Source organism: Salvelinus sp. IW2-2015, unplaced genomic scaffold (genome assembly GCF_002910315.2).
Source record: "Salvelinus sp. IW2-2015 unplaced genomic scaffold, ASM291031v2 Un_scaffold3375, whole genome shotgun sequence".
NCBI lineage: Eukaryota > Metazoa > Chordata > Actinopteri > Salmoniformes > Salmonidae > Salvelinus > Salvelinus sp. IW2-2015.
The window spans coordinates 81,169-92,790 of record NW_019944657.1 but is presented as its reverse complement, the minus strand read 5'-3'; the positions used below and the strand labels follow the sequence as shown (position 1 = coordinate 92,790).

Here is an 11,622-nt window from a genome sequence, read left to right as displayed (position 1 = left end):
GGGTCCGCCCACGGTAATCAGGGGGGCTTCAGGTAGGTCCGCTCCACGGTACAGGGGGTTCAGGTAGGTCGCTCCACGGTAATCAGGGGGCTTCAGGTAGGGTCCGCTCCACGGTAATCAGGGGGTTCAGGTAGGGTCCGCTCCACGGTAACCAGGGGGCTTCAGGTAGGGTCCGCTCACGTAACAGGGGGCTTCAGGTAGGGTCCGCTCCACGGTAACCAGGGGGCTTCAGGTAGGGTCCGCTCCACGGTAACCAGGGGGCTTCAGGTAGAGTCCGCTTCACGGTCACCAGGTCAGCTTCAGTAAGATGGGGTCGGCTCACGGTCACCAGGTCAGCTTCAGTCAGATAGGGTTCTCTCCACGGTCACCAGGTCAGCTTCAGTCAGATAGGGTTCTCTCCACGGTCCCAGGTCAGCTTCAGTAAGATGGGTTTCGGTCCACGGTCACCAGGTCAGCTTCAGTCAGATAGGGTCTCTCTCTTTTTCTGTCTCTCTCTCTGTCTTTCAGTCTCTTTTTCTTTCTCATTATTTCTCCCTCCTACAGCTAGAGGTACTGTTTCTGTAACCCTGGGGTGGTATGTCAGTTCTGTTAGTTATGTTATGGTTAGGGTTACGTTTGCATCTGTATAATACAGGTTGTTGTTCTCTCTCCAGTCAGAGGTACTGTATCTGTAACCCCGGGGTGGTACGACAGTTCCGTAACCCCGACACCATCTTCATCCTGGCGTTCGCCATCATCCTCCTCAACACTGACATGTACTCTCCCAACGTCAAGCCAGAGAGGAAGATGAAGCTGGAGGACTTCATCAAGAACCTCAGAGGTAGAAGTCCATTGAGGTAGTCAGGGTCTGTAACTCCTGACCTCTCTCTAATAGAACCTGTTCATGCACTACAACTTGATGAATGTCCCTGTCTAGAAGGTGTTTAAATTGTGTCATGGCTAAGCAGTGGAACTCAAGCAGAGTTTCTTTAACCAGAACAGAACAACATTTCTCTGACTATACAGTGCATTTGGAAAGTATAAAAATTCTCCTTGACTTGAATGTTGTTCTCATCAATCTACACACAGTACCCCATAATGACAAAGTGAAACAGGTTTTTAGAAATGTTTGCTAAAAAACAGAAATACCTTATTTACCTAACTATTCAGACCATTTTGCTATGCAACTCGAAATTGAGCTCAGGTGCATCCTTTCCATTGATCATCCTTGAGATGTTTCTACAAGGCCACCTGTGGTAAATTCAATTGATTTGACATGATTTGAAAAGGCACACACCTGTCTATATAACGTCCCACAGTTGACAGTGCATGTCAGAGCAAAAACCTAGCCAAGGAATTGTCCGTAGAGCTCCGAGACAGGATTGTGTTGAGGAACAGATCTGGGGAAGGGTACCAAAACATTTCTGCAGCATTGAAGGTCCCCAAGAACACAGTGGCCTCCATCATTCTTAATGCAGCGCTCCACCAATCAGGCCTTTGTGGTAGAGTGGCCAGATGGAACACACTCCTCAGTAAAAGGCACATGATAGCCCACTTGGTGTTTGCAAAAAAGGCACCTAAAGGACTCTGACCATGAGAAACAAGATTCTCTGGTCTGATGAAACCAAGAATGAACTGTTTGGCTTCAATGCCAATGCCAAGTGTGCCACTGAGGGGTGGCCAGTCCTCTTCTGGCTGTGCCGGGTGGAGATTATAACAGAACATGGCCAAGATGTTCAAACATTCATAGATGACCAGCAGGGTCAGATAATAATAATCACAGTGGTTGTCGAGGGGGCAACAGGTCAGCACCTGAGGAGTAAATGTCAGTTGGCTTTTCATAGCCGATCATAGCCAATCAAATACAGGTGTGCCACGTGTAGAGTCATACCCAAGAAGACTCGAGGCTGTAATTGCTGCCAAAGGTGCTTCAACAATGTACTGAGTAAATGGTCTGAATACCTATAAATATGATATTTCTAAAAACCTATGTTTTTTTTTCATTATGGTGTATTGTTTGATGAGGGGTAAAAACGATGTAATACATTTTTGGATAAGGTTGTAACGTAACAATGTGGGAAAAGTAAAGGGTCTGAATAGTTTCTGAATGCACTGTATGTGTATGCCATTTGATCTGAGTTTGACTCGTGGAGAAGCAGAGTGATTCAAACTCACTCACAAGCCTTTCTAAAGAGAAACACAGTATTTCTGTGCATATTACTTTCAATGTACAGTATGTGTATCTGTAGTGGGGATGGAGAGGACATCTAGCTTGAGATGCTGATAGGGTTAGATACAAGAGGTTAGAGTTATGGTTAGTTGTAACATTGTAACTATTTCTCCAGGTGTGGATGATGGAGGGGACATCCCACGGGAGATGCTGACAGGTATATATGAGAGGATCAGGAAGAGAGAGCTGAAGACCAACGAAGATCACGTCTCTCAGGTCCAGAAGGTCGAGAAACTCATTGTTGGGAAGAAACCGGTGAGTTTAGACCCTGTGCTGCCATGGACATATGTGACAAACCGCCTTGATTCTGTCTTATGTAGCACAATTTTAAATTGTGTTTTTTTTTTTACATTGGATAAAAGTAGAGACTCAGAGCTACAACATCATACACTGCAGTTGAGGAACAATGGGAAAGTCATTCTGCTTTGAAAGTTGATAAACTTGTAAGCCCACTTTAGAGAAAATGGCACTTGAATGTTTTGGTACACCTACTGGAGAGCTCTTCTTTGTCTACACCCATTCAGCATCGTTCACACCCTCTCAAGCCTTAGCCCCACCCATCTCTTTAAGGAATCACATGTGAGGTCTTGTGCTAAACAGTGAGTAAACAACCAAAGATTAAGACTAAAKGTTGTAGTAGCCTACAATAAGGAAAAATTCCAGGTAAACAAAGTGTCTAGAAAAAAAMATTTAATAAATATTAGATGACTCTTATCCAGACACACTGGTCTAAAGTGATGGGTCATGTGAGAGAAATGCTATAACCCCAGCCACATCTAGCTAAGGGGATGGGTCTCTATTGTCTAGACATGTTCATGAAATACAATAGATGGCTGTAATCACCCCCAGACACATCTAGCTAAGTGGATGGGTCTCTACAGAAGATGTAAACGATACAGCAAAATGGTTACTTGTATAGTAGCAATATCAGAAATAGACAGTGTCAATATAAATAATATAAATAACAAGTGTCAATGCCAGTAGAGAAAGAACTACATAATATAGAGTATCAATTACCATATCAGTGATAGATGAGATTGTATAACTACATATAACTGTCTGTACTAGAACAATATCAATAACCATATCAGTTATAGATGAGGTAGTTATAGGTAGTTATACAGTATGTACTAGAACAATATCAATAACCATATCAGTGATAGTGGTGATAGATGAGGTAGTTATATGCATAAAATAAGGGGTGAAGTGGCTGAGCAGCAGGATGAAAAATAGTAGCAGCAAGTATGACGTGTGTGTGTGTGTGTGTGCGTGTTAGGAAAGATTCATGTGAATGTGAATAGAAACACTACAGATAGTCTAGATGACTGGGAACTCTCCCCCAGTGATGACCTGGCCCGTCAGAGACGGTGCAGATAGTCTAGATGACTGCGGACTCTCCCCCAGTGGATGACCTGGCCCTCAGAGACGGTGCAGAAGAGTCTAGATGACTGGGAACTCTCCCCAGTGATGACCTGGCCCTTCAGAGACGGTGCAGATAGTCTAGATGACTGGGAACTCTCCCCCAGTGTGATCCTGGCCGTCAGAGACGGTGCAGAGAGTCTAGATGACTGGGAACTCTCCCCAGTGATGACCTGGCCCGTCAGAGACGGTGCAGAGAGTCTAGATGATGGGAACTCTCCCCCAGTGATGACCTGGCCTTCAGAGACGGTGCAGATAGTCTAGAATGACTGGAAACTCTCCCCCGGATACCTGGCCGTCAGAGACGGGTGCAGATAGGTCTAGATGACTGGGAACTCTCCCCCAGTTGATGACCTGGCCCGTCAGAGACGGTACGATAGTCTAGATGACTGGGAACTCTCCCCAGTAATGACCTGGTCCGTCCGCACCACACATTAACGAAGGAATCTATATTCGGAGAAGCCAGCAGCTGAAACCTGGTCCCGACTGAGTCCGAACGCTCCTTGGCGACAACACAACCAGGCTCCAGAGCATGGAAGCTGTGAAACAGGGAATAACACATAAAATATACAAGACATTACAACCTTGCCCACATCAATTCACCTCCAAGTTTAGATAAGAAGAATAACATTCACCTGAAGTGCAAGTACTGCTTGATCTGTTGCAGCGGCCTGAAGTACGGAGTCAGGTGATGTTGACTCCTGTACAGTGCTGACCTTCACAACACAAGCAATCTCAGACAGTGTTCACTCTGGTCTTTCTTAAGCGCTGCCTGCTGAGGCCGAAGCACCAGTTGGGGGAAACTTGGTGTGGCTTGTGATCAGGAAGTGAGGTCCAGACTGTAGTGGAGCTTGTGCATGGTCCGCCAGCACAATACCAGAGCACAAGCTTGTTCTTGTTTTGGCCACTGCAGTTATCACAATTCCGTTCCACACGTGTTTTTCCCAACTCTGTAGTTGGTGAAGAATGGTGCATGTAGTTGATGACTGCGCAGCTGCCTTTGTTGGATGACGTGCCTTCATCAATCAAGTAATTGACTTGTTGTGGTATTCCTTCACAGCAGACACCAAACAAGCCACACTTGCGAGGAGTTAAAAGTAGATGGGATCTGCCCGCATAGGTCAGAAGAATGTAGATGGGACCTGGCTACATAGGTCAGAGGATAGTAGATGGACCTGGGTGCATAGGGTCAGAAGGATAGTAGATGGGACTGGCTACATAGGTCAGAAGGATAGTAGATGGACCTGGCTAATAGGGTCAGAAGGATAGTAGATGGGACCTGGCTACATAGGGTCAGAAGGATAGTAGATGGACCTGGCTACATAGGGTCAGAAGGATGTAGATGGACCTGGCTACATAGGGTCAGAAGGATAGTAGATGGGACCTGGCTACATAAGGTCAGAAGGATAGTAGATTGGACTGGCTACATAGGGTCAGAAGGATAGTAGATGGGACCTGGCTACATAGGGTCAGAAGGATAGTAGATGGACTGGCTACATAGGGTCAGAAAGGATAGTAGATGGGACCTGGCGACATAGGGTCAGAAGGAAGTAGTGGGACCTGGCTACATAGGGTCAGAAGGATGTAGATGGGACCTGGCTACATAGGGTCAGAAGGATAGTAGAGGGGACCTGGCTACATAGGGTCAGAAGATAGTAGATGGGACCTGGCTACATAGGGTCAGGAAGGATAGTAATGGGACCTGCTACATAGGGTCAGAAGATAGTAGATGGGACTGGCTTGCATAGGGTCAGAAGGATAGTAGATGGGACCTGGCTACATTAGGGTCAGAAGGATAGTAGATGGGACCTGGCTACATAGGGTCAGAAGGATAGTAGATGGGACCTGGCTACATAGGGTCAGAAGGATAGTAGATGGACCTGGCTACATAGGGTCAGAAGGATAGTAAGATGGTGACCTGGCTACATAGGGTCAGAAGGATAGTAGATGGGACCTGGCTACATAGTCAGAAGGTAGTAGATGACTGGCGTATAGGGTCGAGGTAGTAGATGGGACCTGGCTACATGGGTCAGAAAGGATAGTAGATGGGACCTGGCTACATAGGGTCAGAAGGATAGTAGATGGACCTGGCTAATATAGGGTCAGAAAGGTAGTAGTGGGGACTGGCTACATAGGTCAGAAGGAGTAGATGGGACCTGGCTACATAGGGTCAGAAGATAGTAGATGGACCTGGCTAATAGGTCAGAAGGATAGTAGATGGACCTGGTTAAAGGTCAGAAGGATAGTAGATGGGACCTGGCTACATAGGGTCAGAAGGATGGTAGATGGGACCTGGCTACATAGGGTCAGAAGGATAGTAGATGGGACCTGGCTACATAGGGTCAGAAGGATAGTAGATGGGACCTGGCTACATAGGGTCAGAAGGATAGTAGATGGGACCTGGCTACATAGGGTTCAGAAGGATAGTAGATGGCTGGTACATAGGGTCAGAAGGATAGTAGATGGGACCTGGCTACATAGGGTCAGAAGAGTAGATGGGACCTGGCTACATAAGGTCAGAAGGATAGTAGATGGGACCTGGCTACATAGGGTCAGAAGGATAGTAGATGGGACCTGGCTACATAGGGTCAGAAGATAGTAGATGGACTGGCTACATAGGGTCAGAAGGATAGTAGATGGACCTGGCTACATAGGGTCAGAAGGATAGTAGATGGGACCTGGCTGCGTAGGTCAGAAGGATAGTAGAGACCTGGCTGCATAGGGTCAGAGGATAGTAGATGGACCTGGCTACATAGGGTCAGAAGGATAGTAGATGGACCTGGCTGCATAAGGTCAGAAGGATAGTAGATGGGACCTGGCTGCATAGGGTCAGAAGGATGGTAGATGGGACCTGGCTACATAGGGTCAGAAGGATAGTAGATGGGACCTGGCTACATAGTGCGTCAGAAGGATAGTAGATGGACCTGCTACATAGGTCAGAAGTGATAGTAGGATGGAGCTGGCTACATAGGGTCAGAAGATAGTAGATGACCTGGCTACATAGGTCAGAAGATAGTAGATGGACCTGGCTAGCATAGTGGGTCAGAAGGATAGTAGATGGGACCTGGCTACATAGGGTCAGAAGGATAGTAGATGGGACCTGGTACATAGGGTCAGAAGGATAGTAGATGGGACCTTGCTACATAGGGTCAGAAGGATAGTAGATGGGACCTGGCTACATAGGGTCAGAAGGATAGTAAGAGGACCTGGTACATAGGGTCAGAAGGATAGTAGATGGGACCTGGCTACATAGGGTCAGAAGGATAGTAGATGGACCTGGCTACATAGGGTCAGAAGGATAGTAGATGGACCTGGTTACATAGGGTCAGAAGATAGTAGATGGGACCTGGCTATAGGGTCAGAGATAGCAGATGGGACCTGGTACATAGGGTCAGAGGAGAGTAGATGGGACCTGGCTACATAGGATCAGAAGGATAGTAGATGGACCTGGCTACATAGGTCAGAAGGATAGTAGATGGGACCTGGCTGCATAGGGTCAGAAGGATAGTAAGATGACCTGGCTACATAGGGTCAGAAGATAGTAGATGGACCTGGCTGCATAAGGTCAGAAGGTAGTAGATGGGACCTGGCTGCATAGGGTCAGAAAGGATAGGTAGATGGACCTGGCTACATAGGGTCAGAAGGATAGTAGATGGGACCTGGCTACATAGGGTCAGAAGGTAGTAGATGGACCTGGCCTACATAGGGTCAGAAGGATGTAGATGGACCTGGCTACATAGGGTCAGAAAGGATAGTAGATGGGACCTGGCTACATAGGGTCAGAAGGATAGTAGATGGGACCTGCGTACATAGGTCAGAAGGATAGTAGATGGGACCTGGCTACATAGAGGTCAGAAGGATAGTAGATGGACCTGGCTACTAGGTCAGAAGGATAGTAGATGGGACCTGGCTACATAGGTCAGAAGGATAGTAGATCGGACCTGGCTACATAGGATCAGAGGATCGTAGATGGGACCTTGTACATAGGGTCAGAAGGATAGTAGATGGGACCTGGCTAACATTAGGGTCAGAAGGATAGTAGATGGGACCTGGCTACATAGGGTCAGAAGGATAGTAGATGGACCTGGCTACATGGGTTTTTTAGGGTCAGAAGGATAGTAGATGACCTGGCTACATAGGGTCAGAAGGATAGTAGATGGACCTGGCTACATAGGGTCAAAAGGATAGTAGATGGACCTGGCTACATAGGGTCAGAAGGATAGTAGATGGGACCTGGCTACATAGGTCAAAAGGATAGTAGATGGACCTGTACATAGGGTCAGAAAATAGTAGATGAAAAAAAACCATACTAGTAAGGGGAAAGCCAGTACTAGTAAGGGGAACCAGTACTAGGCACGTACTAGTAAGGGGAAAAGCCAGTACTAGTAAGGGGGAAAGCCAAGTACTAGTAAGGGAAAGACAGTACTAGTAAGGGGAAAAACAGTACTGTAGGGGAAGCCAAAGTACAGTAAGGGGAAAGCCAGCACTAGTAAGGGGAAGACAGTACTAGTAAGGGGAAGCACAGTACTAGTAAGGGAAGCCAGTACTAGTAAGGGGAAAGCCAGTATTAGTAAGGGGAAAGACAGCGCTAGTAATGGGAAAAGCCAGCACTAGTAAGAGGGAACGACAGTACTAGTAAGAAAGCATATAGTAAGGGGAAAGCCAGTACTGAGTAAGGGGAAAGCCAGTGCTAGTAAGGGGAAAGCCAGTGCTTAAGTAGGGGAAAGCCAGTACTAGTAAGGGAAAGCCAATACTAGTAAGGGGAAAGCCAGTACTAGTAAGGGAAAGCCAGTGCTAGTAAGGGGAAAGCCGTGCTAGTAAGGGAAAGCCAGTGCTAGTAAGGGGAAAGCCAGTGCTAGTAAGAGGAGAAGCCAGTAGCTAGTAAGGGGGAAAAGCCAGTACTAGTAAGGAGGAAAGCCAGTACTAGTAAGGGGAAAGGACCAGTGCTAGTAAGGGGAAAGCCAAGTGCTAGTAAGGGGAAAGCCAGTGCTAGTAAGGGGAAAGCCAGTACTAGCAGGGGGGGAGAAGTCCGTACATGTAAGGGGGGAAAAGTCAGTACATGTAATGGGCCCTTGAGGGTGTGACCAGGCATGCCATACTTCCCTCAGAAGACAGCCGGTTAGGTCCACGCCCTATCGGGTGTCACCCATAAAGAAAGAGATCATGAGAAAATGTTAAAGGATGTTGTTATCCCACTCCTCGTGGGCAGTTTGGCAAACCTTATGGCGCCTATTGGTTTCATGCTGATTTAAGAGGCTTGAACGCCAAGACACCTCTCGACGCTTACCCAATGCCCAATGCCTGACATCCTATAGTCCTTGCATGGTGCTACTTGGTTGAACACTCTGGACCTGCAGTCTGGCTACTGGCAAATTGAGATGGATGAGAAGAACAAAGAAAATACCGCGATACAGTCCTTTTGGCCTTAACCATGCTGGAGGGACCTTTCACAGGATGATGGAGAGAGTTCTTGGGGAACTGCGAGGTGTCAACTGTTGTCAACTGTTTAGTCTACATAGGTGACATCATAGTCTACTCCCCCAACAAGCAGCAGCATGTGGATGACCTCCATTATCTCAACTTGACATTGAACATGAGAAATGCCATTTCCTGAAGACCCAGCTGAAGTTCCTTTGACATATTGTCTAAGGGAAAGGGGTGGAAATAAATCCAGACAAGGCATCGGCGGTGACCAACTATTCTATTCCCTATGATTTACCAACTCAATCCAATGTATTTATAAAGCCCTTTTTTACATCAGTAGTTGTCACAAAGTGCTATACAGAAACCCAGCCTAAAACCCCAAAGAGCAAGCAATGCAGAAACATGGTGGTTAGGAAGAACTCCCTAAAGAAGCAGAAACCTAGGAAGAAACCTAGAGAGGAACCAGATCGTCCTTCAAGATGTTCAACCGTTTATAGATGACCAGCAGGGGCAAATAATAATCACAGTGGTTATTGAGGGTGCAACAGGTCAGCACCTCAGGAATAAATGTCAGTTCACTGCCGAGCATTCAGACGTCGAGACAACCGTTGCGGCGGTAGGGGGAGTGAGAGACTCTCACATGTATCGGCAGACATTCCACAAAAATGTAGCTCAAACTGCCTCCAGCTGTTTGCTGAGAAATTCTAGGCCTGTGTATTGTTACAAAGAATGACTTGATCTCTCTCTCTCTTTCTTTCTCCCCTCCCAAATGCAGATTGGTTCTCTGCACCATGGTCTAGGCTGTGTTCTGTCCCTGCCACACCGCAGGCTGGTGTGTTACTGCAGGTTGTTTGAGGTTCCAGACCCCAACAAGCCTCAGAAACTGGGTCTGCACCAGAGAGAGATCTTCCTCTTCAATGACCTGGTGGTGGTACGTACTGTAGAACTGAACTCTGTCTGGCTCTAGTTATTTCTCGAGTGCATTCTCACCCAGTAGAAGCTCTTCAATCCTGGTCCTTTGGACACACAGCGTGTTCACATTGTTGTTTCTGATGTACAMAGGGAACATTAGTCTGTTTATGAAGGGTGACCATGTCCTGAATGTCCCTGTGTGTTTTTCCCCAACTAGGTGACAAAGATCTTCCAGAAGAAGAAAAACTGTGTGACATACAGCTTCAGACAGTCCTTCTCCCTTTGTGGGATGCAGGTGCTGCTGTTTGAGAACCAGTGTAAGTATCTACTGCTGTGATGTTTCTGTGTGTCTCTGGGCGGTGTTCCCAAATACAGATTCAGTCAATGGATATTCTATATTGAGCATGATTTTAAGTCCAGGACCAGGCTAAATATGAGTCTGGGAAACTATTATTAAACCCTCTGGTGCTGCCCAATGAAGCTGAAACTATTATTAAACCCTCTGGTGCTGCCCTATGAAGCTGGAACTATTATTAAACCCTCTGGTGCTGCCCTATGAAGCTGACACTATTATTAAACCCTCTGGTGCTGCCCTATGAAGCTGACACTATTATTAAACCCTCTGGTGCTGCACTATGAAGCTTAAACCCTCTGGTGCTGCACTATGAAGCTTAAACTATTATTAAACCCTCTGGTGCTGCCCTATGAAGCTGACACTATTATTAAACCCTCTGGTGCTGCCCTATGAAGAGCCTGGACACTATTATTAACCCTCTGGTGCTGCCCTATGAAGCTTGACATATTATTCAAACCCGTCTGGTGGCTGCACCTATGAGAAGGCTGAACTATTATTAAACCCTCTGGTGCTGCCCTATGAAGTCTTGACACTATTATTAACGCCTTGGTGCTCTGCGCAGACTAGAACTGGACTATTATTAACCCTCTGGTGTGTCTGCCTATGAGCATCGGACATATTATTAAACACCTCTGCGTGGCTCGCCTATGAAGGGGCTATTAACCTCGTTCACCTAGAACCGACATATTATTAAACCTTGGTGCTGGGCACCTGTATGAAGCTGGAACTATATTATTACCCTCGAATGCATGACCTGACCTATACTCGGTGCTGCCGCTTAGTGACGGACTTTATCCTCTGGTCAGCCTATGGAGTGCTATTAATAAACGCCTCTGGGCTGCTGGCACTATTGAAGCTGAACATTATGTAAACTCTCGGTGCGCTGCCCTATGAAGCCTAGAGACTTTTATGTAAGCCCTCTGGGTTGCTGCCCTATGAAGCTGGACACTCATTCATTATACCTGCTGGTGGCTGCACCTAATGAAGCTTACACTATTATTAAACCGCTCTTGGTGCTGCGCTTTATGAAGGGCTGGAACTATTATACCTCTGGGTGCTGCCTATGAAGCTATAACTTATTATTAAACCTCTGGTGCTGGCACTACATGAGCTGTAACTATTATTAAACCTCTGGTGCTGCCGCTATGAAGCTGAAAACTATCTATAAACGCCTCTTGGTGCTGCCTAGTGAGCTGACACTATTAGTTGAAACCATGCTGGTGCTGCGCCTACTGAAGCTTAAACTATTAATTAAACCCTCTTGGTGCTGTCCTATGAAGCCTGGAACTATTATTAAACCGCC

General features: G+C 46.7%; 1 protein-coding gene across 1 annotated transcript in view; it reads left to right on the top strand.

Moving 5' to 3' along the window:
- The first annotated feature begins 307 nt into the window (after positions 1 to 307).
- The window catches only part of LOC112075758 (IQ motif and SEC7 domain-containing protein 1-like), a 41,668-nt gene continuing 30,353 nt past the window's right edge, over positions 308 to 11,622 (top strand). Inside the window, exons 1-5 of the mRNA XM_024142698.1 lie at positions 308 to 420; positions 654 to 820; positions 2,325 to 2,464; positions 9,828 to 9,983; positions 10,182 to 10,281. Coding sequence (XP_023998466.1) covers positions 308 to 420; positions 654 to 820; positions 2,325 to 2,464; positions 9,828 to 9,983; positions 10,182 to 10,281 — 676 coding nt within the window. The remainder of the gene's footprint in view (positions 421 to 653; positions 821 to 2,324; positions 2,465 to 9,827; positions 9,984 to 10,181; positions 10,282 to 11,622) is intronic.